The sequence below is a fragment of the Antedon bifida genome, chromosome 1 (assembly GCF_963402885.1).
Source record: "Antedon bifida chromosome 1, ecAntBifi1.1, whole genome shotgun sequence".
NCBI lineage: Eukaryota > Metazoa > Echinodermata > Crinoidea > Comatulida > Antedonidae > Antedon > Antedon bifida.
The window spans coordinates 28558394-28583186 of NC_136226.1; the positions used below are offsets into that span (position 1 = coordinate 28558394).

The 24793-nt window shown below is 32.5% G+C and overlaps 1 protein-coding gene across 1 annotated transcript; it reads right to left on the reverse strand.

Moving 5' to 3' along the window:
- Nucleotides 1–923: 923 nt before the first annotated feature.
- Nucleotides 924–24791, reverse strand: LOC144848627 (phosphatidylethanolamine N-methyltransferase-like). Its single transcript, XM_078705449.1, has 7 exons — nt 24756–24791; nt 23517–23594; nt 22867–22974; nt 2980–3095; nt 2374–2522; nt 1856–1967; nt 924–1226 (listed from the first exon to the last, which is right to left on the reverse strand). The coding sequence occupies exons 2-7, from the start codon at nt 23586–23588 to the stop codon at nt 1088–1090; spliced, it is 696 nt and encodes a 231-aa protein (XP_078561575.1). The 5' UTR covers nt 23589–23594; nt 24756–24791; the 3' UTR covers nt 924–1087.
- Nucleotides 24792–24793: the final 2 nt, after the last annotated feature.

Below are 24793 nucleotides of genomic sequence, written 5' to 3' on the forward strand. Positions count from 1 at the left end.
CCACTAATGATATTATACTGTACTGTATATGTACACATAAATAATTGGACTAAACCCTGAGCTGAGCATATGAAATCTGGCTATGGGTCTACTGAGCTATTATAGTCTGCTGCCCCCACATAGTAAATAAAAAAAATAATTTAAATAGACATATTATTAACAATGGTAGTGGTCACACCACAAACTTAAGGCCAATTTACATAGACGAGCGGTAATGGTAAGCAGAAAATCACATAGTTTGTCCTGCGTAGAATCTGTATCTATCCTCCGCATTACGTGTACATGGTCATAAGGAATAACATAGATTCTATATTTTTATTACTGTTACCGCTCGTCCGTGTAAATTGCCTTTTGTTCAAACACAGAGGAATTAAGTCTAAACTAATTTATTTATGGTTTGAACTGATGATTCGTCAAAATACTGTGTGTTTTAAAAAATAAATAGTCACGGTGGTGTACAGAATAAACATTAATTATTTCTGTTTTTTTTCTATATTAGCAAAGGTAGAAAAATGGATAATTGGACGACAAAGCACCAACAATGGCTGGGGAAACAACTAGGATATCATTGGAATGATAAAAGCAATCCTATACCAGTATAGGGTTGAAAGGAATTTTATTCAATTATTTTCAAGAGAAGATGATGACGATATAAAGGCCGGTGCACACGCCAAACAACATGCGTAAAGCGTCAAATCGAAGCGAGTAGCGTAAAGCTTGACCATCATGAACAAAGTAGGTATTTACAAATTTATCTCCAATACACGTGAGAATCGAATGACGCCTACAAGTTCGATTTGATGTTCATACTGAAATCGTACGCTTTGACGCTTGAATTGTTCGGTGTGCCCCAGCCTTAACATAGCTATTGTGGTGATAAAGTACCTTGATAACATTGAGGTTGCCAAAGATGACGATGATCATCACTGTTGGTGATGATCACAATGATGATAGCAGGGTTATAAGTAGCACTGATTGTGGTGAATGATGATATATTATATCCTATTAAATACTGTAAATATTAAGTGTTAAAATACTGTACTTTTATTTTAAGCATTAAAATTCAATTGAAAACATATCTTTCTTTTCAAGAGTCCTTCTTTCTGTCATTTCGTAATCTTTTTTTCCGGTAAACTTCATCTGTAAATGGTCTTTCATATGTCAGTGCTATCTGGTAAGACGTCCAAACTAATAAAGTGAGTACAAACCCTATAGGACTTGCATGCCTGTTGAGTTTAAGAAATCAAATTAGATATTTATTTCAGAGCTCAATTTAGTGCTATTTACTACTACCACTATAGCCAATTCATCTACTTTTGTTCTATTTTATTACACCTTATATATAGAGGGTGACCCTAAACAGCGTATGATGACAATCAAGGGCCCTCTTGATGAGTGACAGTGGCTGTGTGTATACTAGTACACTGGGGTAACCCCCTACTCGTCTCGAAAGATGTACTAGGTTCTTCAAAGTGCACATGAGCTAGATGTGTACACCAGACCTACGGTTTACAGTCCTTCTCCAAGAAGACTCGTTCTACCACCATGGAGTGAGTGAGGCTCAAACATTTGCCGAAGTTAATATGGAAAGGTATTACGGTTCCACTGTCTTAACCGCTTAGCCACTCACAGCTATGTCGGTAGAGATCCACTTCTGGGTCTATACAATATGTAAATATAAGGTACTGTACATGCTAATATGTATTGACTAGTTTAATTAAATGAAAAAGGTAGGATTCAAAGTAAGATAAATGCATCCTTAAAGATCATTGTTGTGGTTGGGCTTTTAACTATGAGTCTCAGGAGCTTATCCAGGACACCCACAGAAGTTCTCTAATTGGATGGTACAACTTACCAAATAGCTAGTCCAAGCCAGTTTAACGTTGATCCCAAATACATCGGATCATGTGGAATGTTAAATGGAAACTTTGTTACTTTTTTATCCAAAAGAATTCCAAAATAATCACCTGTAAGAAAATAACCATTTATGTCATTTATGATCAATTTAATTTATATGAAAGGTACTTTAATTCCAAGCTGTATTCTATAATAAAAGATGAATCACACACAACTAGTTTTGTAAAAGTCTCGCCAGTTTCTGATTGAATGTACTTACAGTAGAATCCATTTATGTAGATATAGGAACTTCTTGGTCCTGGGATTCTATTTTTTGTCAATAGTCAATAATGCTGCTCAATAACACACATAAAGCTCTGTCTACACTATCAAACTAGTTTGACAAAAATAGGCACATCACATTTTATTGTCACATAAAGTTTGATAGTGTATACAGAGCTTTAGACTGCCTTTTATAACAACTTTTGTATTATTCAAGCTCTGCTTAAAAATATGTGATCAACTATTGGTACCTACCAAAGAATGTCCCTGTAAATCCCAACGTCCAGAAGCTCCAAATGACTAAAGTCATTCCAATAGCTAAGAGCACCGAGGCAGCCGTCTTTGAGATGGGCATGGCTTCCAAAGTCTCCCATTTAGGCTGTGATTTCAGAGTCGTTTCATACCTGTGATGATAAACAAATGAACCTATTGGACATCCGGATGTTATCAAACAAGAGATAGGTCAGTTTTAAAATTTTCATTTTGAATGCCAGTGCCTCTAAAGCTCTGTCTGTACTATGAAACTAGTTTGACAAAAAAGTGTGATGTGGCCAAATATGGTAGTCATATGCTCAAATATGGTAGTGATATGACATCATCATGTCCATATATGGGCACATCACATTTATTTGTCACATAAAGTTTGATAGTGTAGACCAGGCTGTGACACAGTTACATAGGCATACACAAATATACTATTATATACAGTGTTTTGTTGAAATTTGCAGCAATATGTTAGGTCATATGATAAGCATATACAACAACAATCTACTGTATGTGCAATAATTCAGCCTTAACAATTGACAATGTTTGTGCCTCTTTTTTTAACACTGAGAACACATTGAGAATGTAAAAACTTACTGAATATCTCTAAGGCATACTAAAAACAGGATTGGAAGTGCCAGTGCTACACAACCTTTGAAGGGACTACCAAACAGAGTGCTTAACTTCTTGGTATAAAACTCCCATCGTGCAATCTAAAAAGACAATAAGGTAAAGGAAAAGGTAAATTTGACATGAGGATTACTGGAGGTGACGAACATAGTTCCGGCTTTACCACGTTGAATACGGCTTAACCATGCTGAAACACCGGCTCTCTTCAGATCACCAAAGTTAAGCAACGTTGGGCCTGGTTAGAGCTTGGATGGAGACCATCTGGGAATATAGGGTGCTGTATATGGAGCTGGGGTCCCGTTAGGCATTTGAAATCAGCACTGGTGACTTATGGCAGCCCCTGCATCTAGTATCTGCCTCAGACGTATTGCCTTTCCTCTGGTCAAGGTGGGCACTAGACGAGAGAAGCCCTTGATCACTGTTAGGACCAATAAGGTGCTTTAAACAGTTCTGGCTTTGTTTGTATCAAACCTGTTAGTGGCGGTAATTATCGCTGTTGGTTTCGATTGAATAAAATAAAAATAAAATTTAAAAAATATATCATAGGAAAGTGTGCACTACCCTACATCGCAAAGATCACAAAGACATTTTTTTATAAAACTTGTTCATGAACTATGTTTAATGTATCTTATGTACCAAATTGAACACAGTTTTTATACTGTGGTACATCCCTATTGTTCAGGAGACAGTTTCCTATGAAACGAACACAGTCAACCCTTATCCAGGGGTCATTTCTTTTGAGTGGACACTTTCCTGCGAAAGGAACATTATGTTTTTACTCTACAGACACCCTGACACATTTAGACACACTTTATTAACGGAGGCGTTTATTCAAAGCGGGGTGTTTATTCAAATATTGTAATATGTTAAAGACACAGGCTGACATTGGACTGTCAAACATTATAATTAGCTTTGTATGTGTCTTCAGACGGATTTTACTTTCGTTCTTAAAACATTTGCTCGTGGCCCGACAGATATTGCTCTAGATACTTAATATAAATCTATGTAAATTTAATTATATAAAATGTCTGAGAAGAAATACACATATGTAATTTGAAATTAATTTTGGATTAGAGAGACGATACATTTGGGAAGTGTATATGGGGAGTTTTTAATTGCGGATAACATCTGTTCAAGGTTAGTTTAACTTTAGTCGGACATAACTTCTCATGCCATTCAAAATAGAGATCAGGGGAATTCTTGTGGCAATTGTTCATTTGTTGGGTAATTGTCAGATACCGGAGGGCAAATGCAAGAACGTGTGCACATCATTTATTTAGTCTTTCAAGCATATTTTTATATGCAAAACTGTATAAATAAACTGTATAAAATAATTGTGAACAATATGGCAGATTTTGAAACAAAAGGAATAATAAAAGGAACTCATGCTGTAGCTTAAAGGTGAAAGTCCCATATTCAATTCTGAACATAGGGTTCTGTTATGAGCTCATTTTACTTTGGCATTATGTGGTAGGGTGGCCAGTTCCTTTCCACGCTGCCTTATTCTCCCTAGTATGTTCAACCAGGTACTCACTTACTGGGACTAGTAGTTGTTAGGAATTGAACCCAGATCTCTACTAGATTACACAACGCCACCTACAAATATTCCAAAAATAAAAAGACTGTCTTCTCAATGGCTATGTACATCATCATAGAGATTTTTTATAACTGTTAAAAGCTTGATTCCAAATTGGACGCAAAGTAACAACATAGGTGAGTTGATAACAAACGACAATTCAGATGATCCATCATGTCGTGATTGGTCATACTTGCGGTGTGCTAACATCCTTGCGTTGTATCCAAGTGGGAACCAAACCTAATATAGTACACTCTCTAATATGTGTAGTTGAATACTTGCTATCACTGTTAACAATAGTCTGTCTTGTATGTATAGACAAATCAAATGTTTGATTCAACATTGCTAAATTAAGTACATATATTTGTACTGTTAATACGTCTAGTTTACCTATCCGATGGGACATGCCGACAACACACACAACATTTAATGTTAACATTGCCTGTCTATTGCATTTGTAGACAAATCAGATACTTAATCCAACATTGCTAAATAAAGTACATACAGTACTTGCAATGTTTATCAGGGCCCTTGTCTAGTTTATCTATCCGATGGGATTCTAACATGCAGATTCAACTCACTCACAGTAATACGAATGTTAACATCACTTGTCTTGTCACTGGCTGCGTAAGAAGACATCATATGAAACATTTATTTATAAAGCATGAATTTGTACCGTTCCTAGACGAATACTGTCTAGGATACGTATCTCCGGGGACCTTAACAGTCAGAATACTAGCATTTGCCATGTAGCTGACAATTTTGTATGGGTTGTTAACAAAATGTTTACATACAGTATAATCCAATGATGATATTAAGGAAAATGCTCCTTGTAGTAATTTTAATACTACAGTGTAAAGCTCTGTCTACACTATCTAACTAGTTTGACAAAAAAAGTGTGATGTGCCCAAATATGTTAGTGATATGTCCAAATATGGTAGAGATGGCATCTTGTCCATATATGGGCACATCATATTTTTTTGTCAAATAATGTTTGATAGTGTAGACAGAGTTTAACACCTCCACCCCAACACACATTAGATAGCAAAATCACATGCCTTAAGCTCTGTCTACACTATCAAACTAGTTTGACAAAAAAAGAGTGTTGTGCCCAAATATGGTAATAATATTCCCAAATACAGTAGTGATATGACATCATCATGTCCATATATGGGCACATCACATTTTTTTTTCACATAAAGTTTGATAGTGTAGACAGAGTTTAAGGAAATTACCTTGGGAAAGCAAAAGGAAACTAGGTCAAACCATGGCCACACCAGTGAGTTTGACATATATCTATTTGTTTATGTACTTGTATTTATGGGGAGAGCCATTATTTTTTTACCATGGACAAGTGCCAACATAATAGTTATAGTATGTCAACTATGATATAAAAAAAGTAGTTCATAATTTAATTTTAGCTGTCAAGCGGAGGAGCATGCACCCTAGCGCTAAACCTGAATCCACCCCTGGTATGTGTTTCAGAGCAAACATAATTTCTACGTATTCACATGTTAAAGACCCCTTCCCTGCAATTTTGGACGTTTTTTGGAAAATAATACATATATATCACTTTAAAAACATTAAACCATGTCATTCCTTGTCTTAAATGTACGTTTTATGGTAAATTATGATAAAAAGTGAGAAACAATGCACTACCTAAGTAGCTCGCGGCGATCGACCTCTCGTGGACGGTCTTAGGCCTAGCCTAGCTAGGCTTAGTTTTGTAGGCCTAGCTGGTAAACATCGGTAACGTACGAACATCGTACGCTAGCTATATACCTAGCCTGACGTTGTATAGTTGCTGCATTAATTGTCTTTCTATTTTTGCCAGACTCCGTTGATACAAATTGGGGAAAACCCGGTATTTTCGCTGAAAAGTTAGGAGTCTTCCATTTGTTTTGGCCTCACGATCAATGCATTTTGGGATTTATAGCGGGCCGCTATAATTATTAGAATCAACTTATTTTTCACATTTTTAACCGTTTAAAGACGAAAAAAGTTATCGCAATAGGACCATATAGTATTATTTTTACATTAAATATAGTTTGTGATCTTAAATTAGATCTAAAAAACGTAGGGAAGGGGGCTTTAAATTATGATGAAGTTTGAATTGAAAAGAGTCATTTGCTCCACCTTGTGTAAATATGGAAGTAACATCTTATGACACAGTTATTAATAGTCAGACACTTGCGTGACAAAATCATGTGAACCTCAGATGTTGATGATGGCATTGTTTTATTTATCACAAAACGGAACAATATGAACAGAAAGATAAAGCTGAACGACTAAGTGCCAAGTGCAAATTGTAATCCACATTTCACAAGCAAGTCTTTAAATTAAAATAATGCAATTTTTGCAAAATGGTAATGTAAATTTTAAAGATGTATTGTTCCCCTGAAAAAATATTTTTTTTACATTTTTTTTGTTGAATATGCCCTTTTAATGTCACATAATAGTTATCCATTTTAAACAAAAATTGAATAAAAATAAATTAATTTACCTGAAAAAACTGTAATTTAAAGCAAAAAATTGGCTGCCAGACAAAAAGTTGTTGGTTGAAGTTGACCATTTATTTTGTCATTTTATATGAGAAAACAATGAACATAATTGTTTTTGGGGTTTTTTTTTTTATGAACTTTATTAAAATTACAAAATAACCTATTCAAAGTCTGATATAATTAATCTTCATTTTTCATGTTTTTGGGAGACAATACATCTTAAAAATACAATAAAATAATTATAAACCATAAATTCTATATCATCTAAATTCACATTTATTTAGCAATATGTAGTTAGATTACATACAATATTGCATGCAGCGATCTACATAGTAAAAGTTTATGTAACCCTAAATGATCATTGGTCATTCCAGATCACATGACCAATTAATAGCCTTAAGAGGGTTTTAAACATTAATCTATTGGCTAAAAGAAGTAACTGTAAAGCTCTACACTATCAAACTAGTTTGACAAAAAAAGTGTGATTTGACCAAATATGGTAGTGATATGCCCAAATATGGTAGTGATATGACACCAACATGTCCATATATGGGCACATCACATTTGTCACATAAAGTTTGATAGTGTAGACAGAGCTTAAGTTGTTTTTAGTTATCACCGAGTCATTAATAATAATTGGACAATCTTAATCAATAGTGCTATTCAATTAACGGTCCATTGTTGTATGAGTGGACTGTTTGACCATTCGGACATTACAGTTTGGCTAACTTGCCACTGAGTTTAAAAACTATCACACTGGTTAAAGTAGGAAGTTTCTGTCACTTACCAAACATGAAAATCATCTATCAAGTATCAGTGGGAAAAAGAAAAATTCTTAATCTTATACTAGTTGCTCCTTAAAGACGACCCAAAAAAATTGTAAAATCACAATTTGGTTGTTAATAATAATATACAAATTAATTTAATTTAGTCCTTATTTGACAAACATGATGGCATCGCCTCCATTAGAGATTTCTTACAGTTTCAGTGGGGCAGTGTGACTGTTGGACATTGGATTACTGATCGTGATATCGTGATTCAAATCCAACACTTGCCACATTGCTTGTATCCTTAGGCAATTTACTTACATTTGCCTCTCTCCACTCAGGGGTATAAAATGGGTACCCAGTTAGATCAAGACACAACTTTACGCTGATTACTAGCTGCATTATGGGAGTATGTTTCCATATGTGTTTGATCCAAAAAAATGATCGGGGTAATAATGTGCAGCACATTGAGAGCTTGCTTATATGCGCTATATAAGAATGAACTATTATTATTATTATTAGTAGCCTTAATAGAAGTGGACTTTATAGAATGCCAAGTAGATTTGAAACGGCTATGAATATTAAAAAAAAAAAAGAAAGCAAGTTTTCAATTAATGTGGAAACACATAATTCTATAAGGATTTGTACAAAAGACATCATTTCCTTTCAGAGTATTAAGACAATATTTAAGACTGTAATGCTCTCAATCAATTCATTACGTCTTCGGACGTCATAGAAATAATTCTTGAAAATTAAATTCCAAAATTATTTCTTTTTTTCAAATATTAAGATTTTTTAATTATACAATATAAAAATACAATAAAAAAAGCCAATCTTTTAACAATTTTTTTATGCAAAGGTATTATTGACTGTTATTTGTTTGATCTTGCAGGGGAAAACAAGTTGATTATTTTCAACCACTGTACTACGCCGAAACAGTGATATATTAATGGGTAGTAATTTGGAAATTTCTTTTTTTTTATAATTATTAATAAAGAAATCTGCAGCAGAAACACAAAAATATTATTTAAATTAAAGTACAGTAAATTTTCAAGTGTTTAAATTCTGTATATTAAAAACTATTAATTCATCATTGTCAATGCCATAAGGTAACCTTGAGCTCTATCTACACTATCAAACTTTATGTGACAAAAAAATGTGATATGCCCATACATGGACATGATGATGTCATATCACTACCGTATTTGGGCATATCAGTACCATATTTGGGCACATCACACCTTTTTTTGTCAAACTAGTTTGATAGTGTAGACAGAGCAATTAGGACTCTTAACCTTAAACCACATGACGTATTTTGACATTTAAAATGTTGGCAAGTGTTATAATAGTCAACTGATTGGCAATTAAAATAATTTGGGACATCAATGATTAACACATTTTCCTATGGATGGTCTGGTCAGATCATACTTTAATACACCCTCCCAATGTTTACTTAATTTTACTTTCTTTTTCATTCTTACAGTATGACTTAATATAATAAAAAAAACACCATAGCTTTTCATAAAAATTCTTAGTGCTGACATTCATTCGTCCATTTCATTCTTTTCATTTAATTTATTTCGTCAATTTAAAAAAATGATAATACAATACAAATAAACATTCAAAACCCAGGACTGTGACAGGATTAAACAAAAGCAAACTGAATTGCTGTACAAATGTTCTCCGCCGTCACGGATGATATACAAAAGACAATTAAAATCATTTGAGTCATTTGAATATAAAAATACAAGATACAATAAAAAGAATATATAAATATAATAAAACGTTAAAATTCATCAATAATAAACATACATTTAAGTATCTTTTATTTTTCAAAATATGTAATGATTGTTACAGATGCATATTTGTATGTGCACATCCATAGGGACGAATGCGTATGATTTGTTCTGAGCCTTCATGGTTAAATGTGATGTGTTTTTTGTGATTCTGATATTTTTTTTTACTCTTTAATTATTTTGAAGTCTAAAATTGTGAACACGTTTTAAATATTTTGTAATTTTTGTATATATTGTTACTGTTTCATGTTTATCAACTTTTACGTGGAGGTTTTCTTCTCTGTCAGTTGATTTAAGTAAAATAAAAAAATTAAAATAAAATTGTATTCTTTTACCTGACAAATTTGGTGAATGCATGGGTAATTCAAAATGTCAAAAAGGCAGGACATTAATCATTAATCTTGTGGCCATAACTGGAACCGCCCAATATTGTCCAATAGCAACTTGATGCAGTGATCAGGGATTAGCATTACAAAAGATTAAGCAATCTTCATCTTATAAGAGGTCCTCAAACGTATTGTCCAAGCCTTCCACCAAAAACAATGGGATTTTAGGTGAGGTCACCTCAAACCCTTTTCGCACAACATGCTTATAACAGTGTGCCAATAACTAATTATAGGGATAAGAGAAACAAGTCAAATTTGAGGACAAGAATCGACTTAGCTGAATTTAAGTAGGGACGATCATAGACCCTTGTATTTAGTTGTTTGCTTCAAAGAAGATAAAGTTGTATTGGCTGTACATAGGATTAAAATGATACTGACTTTGCTAAACATGATGTAAACATGATAATCCGTATTAGAGCAAGATTTAAAATAAAGGATTAAAAAAAAAGACCCTAAAACCTACTAAATAAAGATTATACCAACAAAACAGTACATAATACATAACAGTGTATTTAAAAAAATTACAAATGGAATAATCCTGTCATTAACCAAGGGGTTCAAATAAACCTCCTTTTTCATGAAGTGCCCTTTTTCAAACAAAACGCAGCAGATATTTTTCATTTTGTCTTTAGGCCCATGTGGCCAAGGATTACCAATAGTAAATTAATAATTGTCCTATCAAATAGGTGGTAATCCCCTGATGCAGGGCTATGTAACCTCCTACTCGTCTCGAATGATGAACTGGGTTCTTTAAAGTGCACACAGGTTATAACTGTGTACACTGGACCAACGGACAATAGTCCTTATCCGAGAAGACTTGTTCCACCAACACAACTAAGAGAGAGTCAGCCTCGAACCCATGCCGATATTGTTGGCTCTTTAGGTACAGTAAACCGCGTCGCTGCCTTAACCGCTCGGCCATTTGACTCCCTCAGTACACTGTCAAATTAAAACGTGACAATTAAATAGTGTGTCACAAACAAATTTACTCTTTCCAAAAAAATGTAGACGAGATCTGACAGACCCAGACATCTAAGAGCTAGACAAGTGATTACCAAGAAGTTGGCCAACACAAGTTGACGGCATGGATCAAATACAAATAGAACACAAGCAGGGCTAAATATAGACATGATGTAAACAAAATAAACAAAGAGACATGTTGAAGATAAAATTAGCCTGTTCACAATTATAATCTCCAGAGAGATTTTATCATGTCTATACATGCAGTACAAAACTCACAGAAATTTGGAAAAATAGCAATGTAGTTGAGGGCGCATTTCGTCTATCATTACTGTGTTTTGCTGCAAAATTCTGAATCCAAAAAAGTATTGGTCCAATAGAAATCTGGGGTAATAAGCACAAAATAAACCAGTCTGTAGTGTTAGGAAGTACAGTATGTAAATTAGCCGCCTGGGTGTCCTTAAATAAATCATGGAATTTCATGAGCTATCCCAATGAAGACTATTACGAGACGAGATTCCCGATGGAATAACACGATTTAAGTAAATATTATGAGTAACCTACAGACAAGGAAGATGTATGATTATGAAAACAGTGTTTTGTTCTTTATTTCAACTTTGTTGTTTAGATTTTAACTTTTTGGCTTATTTTATTTGTACCTTTATTAGGTCCAGCCAGCGATATTTTTTTTCGTATATAAGTTGGGGACCCCTTATTGGAAAGATAGCCGAATTACTTCCTAAATATAACTAAACCTAACCCTCTAAATAATCTCTCTCACTATAAAGTAAAAAGAAGTTGCTCATCGGATTCGAACCCCATACATCGACATGTAGAGTCCATATTCTACTCCACTCGACCACACAGACAGCTCAATTCTTACCTTATGGATATGACTAATGAATATTCATGTTTATTTTGTGACATTTCATGAGGGGTCCCCAACTTATGTATGAAAAGAAATATCGCATCCAGCCACTGATACCCAAAGCATTATAATTTTTTGAGAATTTGCCTTTGGATTTATACACACAAAATGGCCATAGTTAAGGCAGACATGCAGAGGCTATTTGCTAAGAATGTCTAAAAATCTCTTTAGACACAAGGTGACAAGAAACTAATTGAATATGACGTATTGAAAGTATATATCTTATTTTCCGCTTTGCATGCTAAAAAACGGAAACACCCGAGAAAAGGTTAAACGACTGACCTCATTATCATAAACTTTTTCTCCGGACAAAATTATTTTTGAAATTTCCGGGAGTAAAAATAGTCTGGTAATTGATAGAAAGTGAAATTAAAAGAACAAAAATAAACTTATATAACGATGGAAGTGTTTTTGTCATGTGACTTTACTCTAATTTGTAAAGAGGTCAAAATCATCTCAACATTTTTAAGCTGTTTTGGAAGGATGATTAACAAAAACTAAATTAGTCAGGTCACCAGTAATTAATACTATTACTATTAATTAATTAACAAAGTTAATAAATTAAATTTTGGCAGGGAAAAATTGCATTTTAAAATTTTGTCTAGCAATATTGCTAATCAAACTGATTTTGGAGTCCAGAAACATAGTTTTGTATTGTATTTTTTGCTACACGATTTTAGAAATAAAGTTGTTTTGTATAGCTTTTTGCTATACTACACTGGCGAAATTATTCCCTGTTCTGGTACAATGTTTTTTGATCTCAAAGACTTTCTCATGTTTTAATACCATGTTATATTTTTAAATTGTAAGCACTACTGCTAGGCAAGTTAAGGTATACATTATAATCTGATCAATTTGTCCTTTAATTAGACTTAGAGGGAAAATAATTAATTATTCATAGTGAGAAATAAAAAAATTACCTTGAGTCTACCTTTATTAGTACAAAACATTTCTAGCTTTAATTTAACACAAAATTGATTTTCAGTATAATGATAGCAAAGGATTAGTATACAAGGACATCTAGATGAAGATGGGTTAAGAAACAAATCAATATTCAAAGTTGACACAAATAATAGTAAATGCTATCATGTTTAATGTTTGCATAAAGCTCTGTCTACACTATCAAACTTTATGTGACAACAAAATATGAATCTGTGCCCATATATGGATATGGTGATGATATATCACTACCATATTTGGGGATATCACTACCATAATTGGGCACATCACACTTTTTTTTTGGTCAAAGTAGTTTGATAGTGTAGACAGAGTTTAAAACACAAAAATACTTTCAAAATACATACAATATAAGGCTCTGTCTACACTGTCAATCTTTGTGACAAAAAAAAGTGATGTGCCCATATATGGACATGATGATCTTATATCACTACCGTATTTGGGTATATCACTACCATATTTGGGCACATCACACTTTTTTGATAGTGTAGACAGAACTTAAGGCAAGTAAAGCAGATTAACACAGTTAATGATGGACGCTACATAGGGTCAGTTTAATCAATACTTAAACATTACAAGTAAAACCCAGTAATCCTACTGTTTTTTCGGATTGTTAGACCAAAATATTATTAGAGAACTGTCCATTGAACAAGTAGATTACAACGGTTAATGATAGATGCTAGATAGATAAGCCTAATCAATATGTTACAGTTAGACTTTAGAGTTACTATAGGTTGAGAGGGATATACAGTACCATTGTAAAGTAAAGGTACAACAACGTATTATAGGATTACCTCTCAAGAATTAGTAGGTTGAAGTTAATGAGAAGTAATCCATGTTTTGTACAGTATCTTAAGTGGCGGCCATAATATGGTATTACCTTGGTTGTGAATTAAAGTTTTGTCATTTTCCCTCCAAAACGAACGGTAAGAGTAAGATAAAAAATTGTTCTAGTTGTAAAAGATGTTTTGGTTGTTTTGTGGGTGTCCCTGTTTCATTTCTTTGTTTTTTTCCCCCTTTTTTTACCATATTTAATGAGGGTGATCCATCCAGCAATTGCTGATCATTAGGGACCCTCAGAGGTTCACAAGACAAACATACAAGATGCTCTACATAAACAAAGTCTTATTCCAAGTCTTTGGGAGTGGAGTTGTAAATTATCATTAGAAAAAATCCTGACATGTGACGGGACTTGAACCCAGGACCGTTGGAGTAATAACATCACCAAGCCACAACTTCACTCAATGTTACAATTTGACTTTATTGTATCATGCTTGAAATGAAACAAAATAAATATCAATATAAATTTTTCTTACAATTAAATAAGAGTAATTCTACATTTTTCTATATTATCTGGACTATGATTTCATGTATTGAGCAAAGCTCATCATCTGACTGTGGCGCGATTTGACATGCAACCTTTTACTAATCATCATACTTTGATATGTTAACAAATGTTTCTATAAAAATTGTTTGTATATATAATAAAAATATAGATGATCTGTTGGTAAGAATTTAATCTTAAAATCTATGAAAATCACAAAAACAGAACTTAAGGAATGTGTACCAAAATTAATGTTATCACACAATTGTAATGATATTGTTAATCACCTAAGGGTGGTTCCATATTCTCAATTACATTTTTTCATCTTTAAGTGTTCACAATTTCTAAAGGAACACAGATATATGGGTGTTGTTCTTTTTATCAAGTGTATTTTTAGTATCTTTTGAACTATGGTATTTAATTTCTTCACACCTCTTTGTAAAAATAACTTTTCATTCTTTGAACTTATTTTGTTCACACCCTATTGTCTTTCCTTTTGTCATATTCTAGGATGCATACTTTTACTAGAATATTGGTACTTTTAATTAGTGAATTAGAACTATATATTAGTTTTATGCATAATTTCTAACATTGGCCATAATATGATTTTTAAATGTATCCATTATATATTTTTTGTATTCTATTTGAAATCTAAAATATTGAAATATCTATAAAAAGATCATAAGATATTAAATTTAAACTGAAGTGTGTGCTTTAATTTATTATCTAATAATAATAATAATAACAATAATAATAATGCTAGCATAGTATTAAATAGCTGATCAAATTGAATATTCACTATTTTGTATATAAATAAAAATAAACAAATGAAATTTTATTTTAAAGGTAATATGAATTAAAAATTGTAAAAAATGAAACTAATAATAGTAACATTTGGTAAGTTGCATTTTGTGGAAATATTTTTGTTCAATATATTTCATAAGATGAATGAAATTATTTCATGAAATGAATGAAATGCATAAAATATAATAATAGCATAATAAACAAAAATAAAACTAATCATTTATGACAGCAGTACACAAAGTTTCTAATAATTTAAATAAAAAAAATTTGTGAAAATATTTAAATAAAATCAATTTAAGTAACATATAAAGTACCTTGAGTGAATTTAAAGATATCATATTACATATAATATTACATTATTTAATATATTTGTTAAGTTCATCTATAATTTTAAACCTGTATTATAATCATAAATAATTTTAAACATAAATTTATAATCATAATGCTATTACAAAAATATCTATCATAAAATGCCTATTCAGCCAACATGTAAATAAAATATATTCTTTTAAAATCATTCAAATATATTTACCAAAAATAAGATGGAGCCATATTTAAAATGATTTAAAAGCATGGGAGGACCTAAGGTAAATATTGCTTAGAGAAGTTGTGAATGGGTAGAAATATCACAAAAGGCATTCCATTGAACAGCATAAAGAAAAGCCCCATGTCGGTTCACACCCAATTGTTTTCACAAATCCATTGTCATCAATTGTCAGCAGGGGAAACCAAAAGCTACCACCAGTAAAGACACAAGCCAAATTACAATAAGGTTCTTTTGTGTCACCTAGCCTTGTATCATTAAACACGCCCCTAAATTATTCATAGGGGTGCAAATATAAAGGTTGTGGGACACTTGTAGAGTCATTCAGTTCCTGTCCTGGTGGCAAGAAGGTTGTAACTCCACAGTTGAGTTTTTTTGGTAGGAATTCTGAGAGGTGAATATCAGAGCTGAAGTTTTTACAGTGGATACAGTAAGTACTTAGTGTTGGTATATTGCATGTCTCAACTTAGACTGTGTTTTTATGCTTGTATATTTTTGTAAGATGTACCATAAGTATGTAAGTTGTATGTAATCTATATTGTAGTTGTTTGTACCACTCTCTAGTATTTCTTAAGGACACTATGTAATATATACATTGATGAATGTTTGAATACAAAACTTTAGAACATTATTATATTGCATGTTCTTTAGGGTCTTTTTCAGACCATATTTAAAGGGTACAGTACCTCCATATAAAATTGTTAGTAATTCGAAAAATATGATAGTTATATTTCATTTTAATACATTCTAAGCATTTAATATACTAAATTAATTCAGATTCGGCTAGATTTGATTAAAGTTACTAAACTATCTAATTTTTCTTTCTTAAAAATTACTAAGTAATGTATACATTGATTGAAGTTTAAATACAAAGCTTTAAAACAGTATATGACCTGTTGTTTTGGGTCTTCCTCGCGCCATTTTCAAAAGGTGCCTCCATACAATTCTTATTATAAAATAGGATAGTTATATTTCTTAGTAGTAAACGCTAAGCAATAAATATATGAAATTAATTCAGATTCAGCTAGACTTGATTAAAGGTACAACTCTCTAATTTTTCTTAAAAATTGAAATTTAAATACAAAACTTTAGAACATTATATTATATTGTCTGTTGTCTTTATATTAGGGTCTTCTTCGGACCATCTATGAAAGGTACCTCCATATAGAATGCTTAGTAATTATAAAATAGGATAGTTATATTTCATTGTAGTAACTACTAAGCATTAAATATATTAAATGAATTCAGATTCGGCTAGACTTGATTAAAAGGTACAAATTAAGTTTGTCTACCATTTCATTACACTTAACGGAAACACACTTAGACAAGTTCAAACACATCTATTCTCAATATTTTCTGTGTTGTCAAACATTAGGGAATAGATGATACTGATAAAACCATTCTACATAATTAATATTAATTCTCAGCTTGGCTTATATTAATCTATCTAGTAGGTAAATTTAGTACGGTTGAACTTGATCCAGCCAGACAGGGCAGGAAAGAACTCTCAAAAGTCCACTAGACGGAAAAAAAAAACTCACAATTTAGAAATAGCCCAAGATTTCATCCTAACGAGTCATTTCCGAGTATATTTTTATTTAAGTCTAGGTGACACGTTACTTTTTTTAACCAGACTAAAAAAATCGCAATATAAGTCTAGCTTTTTTTCTTTAAAAAAATAATAATCTTACTCATAATATTTCGATTCATGTTTGAGTCATTCTTTTGCAAAGTTTTTGGTAGTTACGAAAAAGTGATATGAATTGAAATGATTGGTTAGACATCTGGAACGCAAAGGTATTCTCAGTTGATTTAAATTGACTATTGAACATCCTCTTTGCCAACCCATCCACTATTATAGGAATCATCTAATTATAACACATAATCTCAGACTTTACAATTATTTTATCACCTGATGACTGACATGCACTTAATAGTTGGTTAAAACATTTATTAAATTCGTTAGGAAGTCTCAGTTCGCAAACACCGTTTCAAAGAATTGCCAACCTGCTCCTATTCTCTAGAGGTCTCAACTTCCCGAATCATCAGTGGTCATTTTACGTACGAACATGTAATCCCGGGGGAACAATACTTAATAATGTACGAATAAAAAAAATAAAAGGACAAGATTGTCTAAGATAGTAGAGTGAATCACTGCATAGAAAGGACAGACAGATTTTAACCGCATTTAATTTGTCTTTTTTCCCTTTGACTCGCCCTCTAAACCCCGGGAGGAAACTTTGGATATTGCGCTTTATATCTGTTTTCTTATAGTTAAAGTGTTGAATTAAGTACTTGTGGCCATAAGAGCGGGTGACTTTAGACCACGGGGCAACACAATATAAATAGGCTACTACCGGGTGTCGAATGACAGAGGGGACGAACTTTGATAGCAAAGACATGACTGAGCGTATACTGCTTGTAATATCTGGAGGATTAGAGACAATATGAATTTTCTACTAAGTATATTTGGGTAAGTTAGTTGTATACACTGGCTTGCTTTGTGTTGGGTCTGTGTATGTATGTGGGATACTTGGTATACCGTGTGTACACTTTAGTCTTTTGTACCGTTGGTTCTATTGTATAGCGTTAGATGCACACAAGCAATGGTGGATGTTATAGTTGGCTAGATGGCTATAGGTAAGTGTACACTTTTGTAGGTTCAACAGTTGTATGCTTATAACTATTAAGATAGAAGTACCTAATTAATTATATATTTATTTATTGTACCCTTAACTTATGTCCCCTATGTGTATATTATTATTATTATGTATCATGTGTTAGACTTAGCCCCTCTATCCATCTTAACAAACCACATGTAAGATTATATGTGATGACTTAATCAATAATCTTTATTTTATACATAGATTAAACAACCAACTAGTGACTATGGATTTAAAGAACTACTAAATATACTTTTTCCGGTGATTCTTGGTTTTTGTAGAACAGCTCATGTAAAATACAAACCATGAGTTGTCCCACAAAGAACAAAAATCATTCCTTCAGGATAAAACGGATATAACAACAGATACTCGAGCAGTGGACAATACCTAAGGTGGAATCAACTTTTTCAGTATATGGATTTAAAGAAATACTTATGTTATTTTTCCGGTGATTTCTGGTTTTTGTAGAACAGCTCATGTAAAACACATAACCATGAGTTGTCCCACAAAGAACAAAAATCATTCCTTCGGGAATAAAATGGACTTAACAACAAACCGGATACTCGAGCACTGGACAAAATGACTAACATAGCATCAATTTTTTAATAATGATTTCTGGTTTTTGTAGAACAGCTCATGTAAAACACATAACCATGAGTTGTCCCACAAAGAACAAAAATCATTCCTGCAGAAGATCAAAAACAAACAACAAGATCATGCTTGCATTTAAACAGTGGATACTAAACCAAGATGACCTCAACATTTTAACATTGATTTTTGGTTTTTGTAGAACAGCTCATGTAAAATCCATGTCATGAGTTGTCCCACAAAGAACAAAAATCAATTGTTCAAGGCAACATGAATCTGGTTTTCAAGACACAATTGATATTAAGATTTATTCAACCAAGATGGCATTAATATTTTAACAATGATTTTTGGTTTTTGTAGAACAGCTCATGTAAAATCCATACCATGAGTTGTCCCACAAAGAACAAAAATCATTCCTGCAGAAAATGGATCAAGAACAAACAACAAGACTATGCTTGTATTTAAAAACAAACAAGCTACTCAAGCAATGGACAATACTACCAACATACTGTAGCATTAACTTATTAATAATGATTTCTGGTTTTTGTAGAACAGCTCATGTAAAATCCATGACCATGAGTTGTCCCACAAAGAACAAAAATCATTCATTTTGGTATAAAAATGGATTTAAAAACCAACAACAAGCTCTTCGAGCAATGGATAATATTACCAACATAGCATCAACTTTTTAATAATGCTTTCTGGTTTTTGTAGAACAGCTCATGTAAAATCCATGACCATGAGTTGTCCCACAAAGAACAAAAATCATTCCTATGGGATAAAACGGATTTAACAACAAACAAGCTCTTCAAACTGTGGACAATATTACCAACATAGCATCAACTTTTTAACAATGATTTTTGGTTTTTGTAGAACAGCTCATGTAAAATCCATGACCATGAGTTGTCCCACAAAGAACAAAAATCATTGTGAATTCATCAATAAGTTTGAAGAAGAAATGTAAAAGACTAATTGGTAATAATAATAATAATATCCTGGATTTATATAGCGCCTAATGTTGTGAAACCTCTAAGCGCTGTACATAAATTGGTAAGTGATATTCTCTCAAATGTAAAAGATTAAAATAATAACACTTGGTACTAATGAAACATATTGTTTAATACTATTATTATTATTATTATTATTATTATTTCAACTATTTAAGATGTATTGTCCCTCAAAAACATGAAAAATAAAGATTTAAAAAAATCAGATTTTGAATAGGCCAATTTGCAGTTTAATGTTATTCACTTCTGTAGACCAACAATATAACAAAATAATTATCTTACTTATAAAAAGAAACTGTTAATTTTAACAAAAAAAACATTGTCTGACAGACAATTTAGGTATTTTTTGCTTTAAATTACATTTATTTTCAGAAAAATAATTTTCTTTTTTTATTCAGTTTTTGATCAAAGTGAATAACTATTATGTGGTATTAAAATGGCATAATCAACGAAAAAAAAAAAAAAATATTTGTAGGAGAACAATATATCTTTAAATAAATCATACACGCAATAAAATAAAATGTTTTGTGTAATCTCTTTTATACATTAAAGAGAAAACAATTCTCAAATATCCTTAGTCAAACAAGCTTTAGTTCAACGAACAATTTCTATGACAACTAACAACAATAACCTTTCTTCTTGGTATGCATAACAAGACATGTGTATATCAATGCTAAATTCTTAAAACCGCGCCAAGTCTTACCGTCCAATGGTGACCTCAACACACAGGCATTGAGCACTGTGAATCATCACACCTTATTGTTGAAAGGTTACACAATGGGAACATGTTTGCCTCCTAGGTTTTACTCTGCACAATAGACTTATAATATAAAACCATTGTTTGGATTAAGATATTGAATGCAAAAAAACTTGTTGCACAATCCGGTTATAATGAGCATCATTTATCATCACCTAGGTTATATACTGTACATTAATATTATTATATCATAGGGGTTGTTTCTACTGCATAGGGCCGAATAAACCGTTTATTTGAAAATAGATTTAAATGTAATTTTTATATTTCTTTTCATATATTTTCGTCAAGACAGAAACATAACAAAAACCAGTGACGGTGACCGGACTAAACAGAAGCAAACCGAGTTGCTGTACAATTTTTCTCTGCTGTCATGGGTGACAAAAAAGGCAATCAAGATCATTATTTGACTGGACAATAATGCAGACAAATATTGACTGCATTTCTGCTAAATTTTTGCTAAAAAAAACCCGTTTAAATCAGTGGGTGGTCGTTAGTTAATCGTTATTTACCCAAAATGCAATTGGTCCTGGCCGTTAATTCAAACGCTACTGCAGTGTAGTTGACTCGAGTTCAGCAGATATCAATCAAATAACCGTTATTTTGTGTTGCAGCTAAAAGTTTCCCAGCAATAACCGGTTAAATGGCATTCTAACACCAAATTGAATGGATGTTTTTAACCATTATTTTTGTGTTGCAAATCGGTTATTAAAAAGTTGAGTTTTTAATCGGTTATTTTTATGCAACAGAAACAGAACAATAGATAAAGTACCAGCTGAGCTCTTACAAAAGGAAGGTCAAAACTAATTATTCACATTTTGGGACAATTAAAGAACAATTTTAAGGTTGTTTACTTGGTCACTACTCAAAGTTTGACTAAGCTAGATAACTGTGCTTTTATTTTTTTTATTTTACAGTATGTCTTGTGGCCAAGTAAATTAATCACTGTCCTATTAGATAGGTGGTAATCCCCTGGTACAGGAGCTACTTGTGAACCAGTTCACAGGGGTAACCCCCTACTTGTCTTGAATGATGAACTGGGTTCTTTAACATGCACACAGGTTATAACTGTGTACACTGGACCTACGGTCAATAGTCCTTATCTAATCTTTAAGACTTGTTCCACCACCAGAACCAGCCGGCCTCGAATGCATGCCGATATTGTTGGATCTTTAGGTACGGTAACTGCTCGGCCTTTTGACTCGCTCTTATCTGGACCATTATAGTATTAGGTGGTCTTTACTTAGAGGGACTAAACACTTGCAGTGAATGTTAAATAAACAAATAGATTTAATTGATAAATAGATTTTGTTAAATTCTCATTCTAGATTATTTAATCTTGTTTTCTAATCTTATAATTCAATATAATTGTTTTACTATTTACAAATACAATATTGTTTAAAGGTTTTAAAGGTTTAAAAGGCGAAGAAATCATAGTAAAGTAAGATTTGTTAAGAAGAGTTAAGAAGAATGTCTGGTTTCTACTTTTTCTGTGTAAAAAACGTTTAGTTGTACCATCATTTTAACTTAAGTTCAACTATTGAGGGCAGCAAACAGAAATTTATATAATTATGTACAGTCAACTTTAATATTTTGGAATAGAAAAGATGAGTGTAGAGTAGAAGAATAAAATATTGTATTAAAATATATCATCTGTCAATTGAATGTTCTTTAGCTACTTTTTGATGTTATACTTTTACTTAAAACATTGCAGAACTCATGGTGTTCAATTAGACAATCGCTGGCAGCCAATGTTCATGTATACACTGAGCAAATTATTTCGCAATCAGTCTTTAAATCTCTGTCTACACTATCAAACTTGATGTGACAAAAAAATGTGATGTGCCCATATATGGGCATGATGTCATATCAGTACCATATTTGGGCATATCACTACCATATTTGGGCACATCACACTTTTTTTGTCAAACTAGTTTGATAGTGTGGCTCAGTGTGTTGGACGCTGGATTACAGATCATGAGGTCGTGGTTCGAATCAAACTCTCCCACATTGCTTGTATTCTTAGGCAAGGCACTTTACTTACATTTGCCTCTCCTCACCCAGGTGTATTAAATGGGTGCCCAGTTAGATCAAGACACAACTTTGCACTGATTACTAGCTGCATTATGGGAGTATGTTTCCATACGTGTTTGATCCAAAAAATGATCGGGGTAATAATGCTTCTAAAGCGCCTTTGAGCATGATTTCTCATGAATAGGGCGCTATGTAAATGTGGTATTATTATGTGGTGTTATATTATAGTGTATACTGAGCTTTATACACAAATCAATAGACTTACCACGTTCCAGAAGACAGGAGTTAAAAAGATACATATGATTGTAACGTAAATATTGACATCTTTAAGGTCAATGAACTGTGATGTTCCCATCAGGAATGAAACATCAACCTAACAATATATAAAAATGTAAACAAAATATTAAATTTAAAAACAATACAAATTTGACAAAAATATCTTATTTTTCATGGCTAATTTAGTACTAGACCGATTGTAACCATGTTAAAGGGCCAACTGAGACAAGTTTACTAGGTTGGTCCTCATTTTTTTTGTTGAATTTAAACGTAAAACTTCTTTGCCTCTAGGGCACCTTTATTGAGGTGCCGCTGTAAAATGAACATGGGGCAATAAATGTTGCAGTTCAGTTTCATTTCAGACAACATTACACTATATATACATTTATACTTATAAATAATAATAAAACATTAGATTGTGTATGGAGATTACAATAAGCCATAATGGCTTTCTGAACCTGAATAAAACAAACAACAAATAGGGTGATGACTGAAATAAGCAAGTAGAAAAACATGTTATAACACTACGACCTTTATTCAGGGGACACTTTGTCGTGGTGCCCCTTAATAGTGGTCCTACTGTAATTTTGGACTAGTAAATTGATACAGCCATTAAACGTGGAGGCCTGTATACTATACCTTATCTAAATCCAGATTGCCAAATCCGTCACAGCAAGACCAAGTTTTCTTCCTGTAATCAGTCTGTTGCATTGAATACTGAAATAAAATGAGAATTTAAAATTCTGCCAACCAGCTAGTCAAACAAATCGGTATTTAACTTTGTATATGAATACTGTGAGAAAATGTATTACTTAAAGTCTGGAAATGTTCATACTATACTAGTTTATGTCAATGTCATAATTTCTTTGGTTAAAAAATGTAATCAATAATTGTGGTTGCATGAACATGGTATGAACCTTAGATAAACTGCTCACTAGGTACATATTAATCACTGTTTGGTTGCAAAATTTGCACCAAGGAGATTCATATAAAAGATAAGCCTACTTGTTTAGTGCATAGTAACTGTTTAGCGTCGGATTTTTGCCCCACCTTTGTTTTTTTTAAAACAAATATTTTATGACGAAATGCGCCCGACAATGACAAAGAAAAAAATCACTTCAGATCATGCACAGTTATCGTTACCGGTGTTTTCAAAGATCATTTGCGTGTAATAAGGTATTAACCAAGGTAATTTAATGTTTGATGAGCCTGGTTAAAACTCATCCTAGGGCATTTTGGTTGGAAATTATAAATGAAATCCCTTTTTAAATAAGGGGTGATGCTGACGTTTTTTTTATATGGATGCCAGCCAAAAACATTTTTATTTATTTGTATGGTTTATATTCATAAAGCAACACACACTTTTTACAAAGCTCACGCATCTTTGTCGGGACCTGTAAACAAAAAAATAAAATATTCATTTTGACCAAAATATTTAGACGGTAAAATAACTTTAAATCTATACAAACGGCATGTATTTAACCCATTGGGCGCGATTGATACCCTTTTCACTATACAGACAGTATACAGTTATTTCAGGCTATTTGCCGCGCCGAAATGATCTTGTGAAATGATTTTGTCCTTTTTGGAGTTTCATGAATTTGGTCGTTCCGTAACCGGCGGCCGAAATGATTGGCGGCCGAAATGCACTGTGACCAGGGCCTCTCCCCTGCTTTACCTTTAATATCTTACTAGCCTACCTACCAGCTGGCCTAACCAGCAGGGGGATAGCCTAGTCTAGCTACTATTAATTAGTAATTATAGGTTATGTACCTAAATAATTAAATGCTACATTTAATACATATTATACGTACAACTTAAACAAATACAATTCACTCTATTGTTATTAAAACAATGTTTTTGTTTTACAAAACATACCCTACACTTTCTTCTTTTCTGTCAGTGATGAAGCCCGC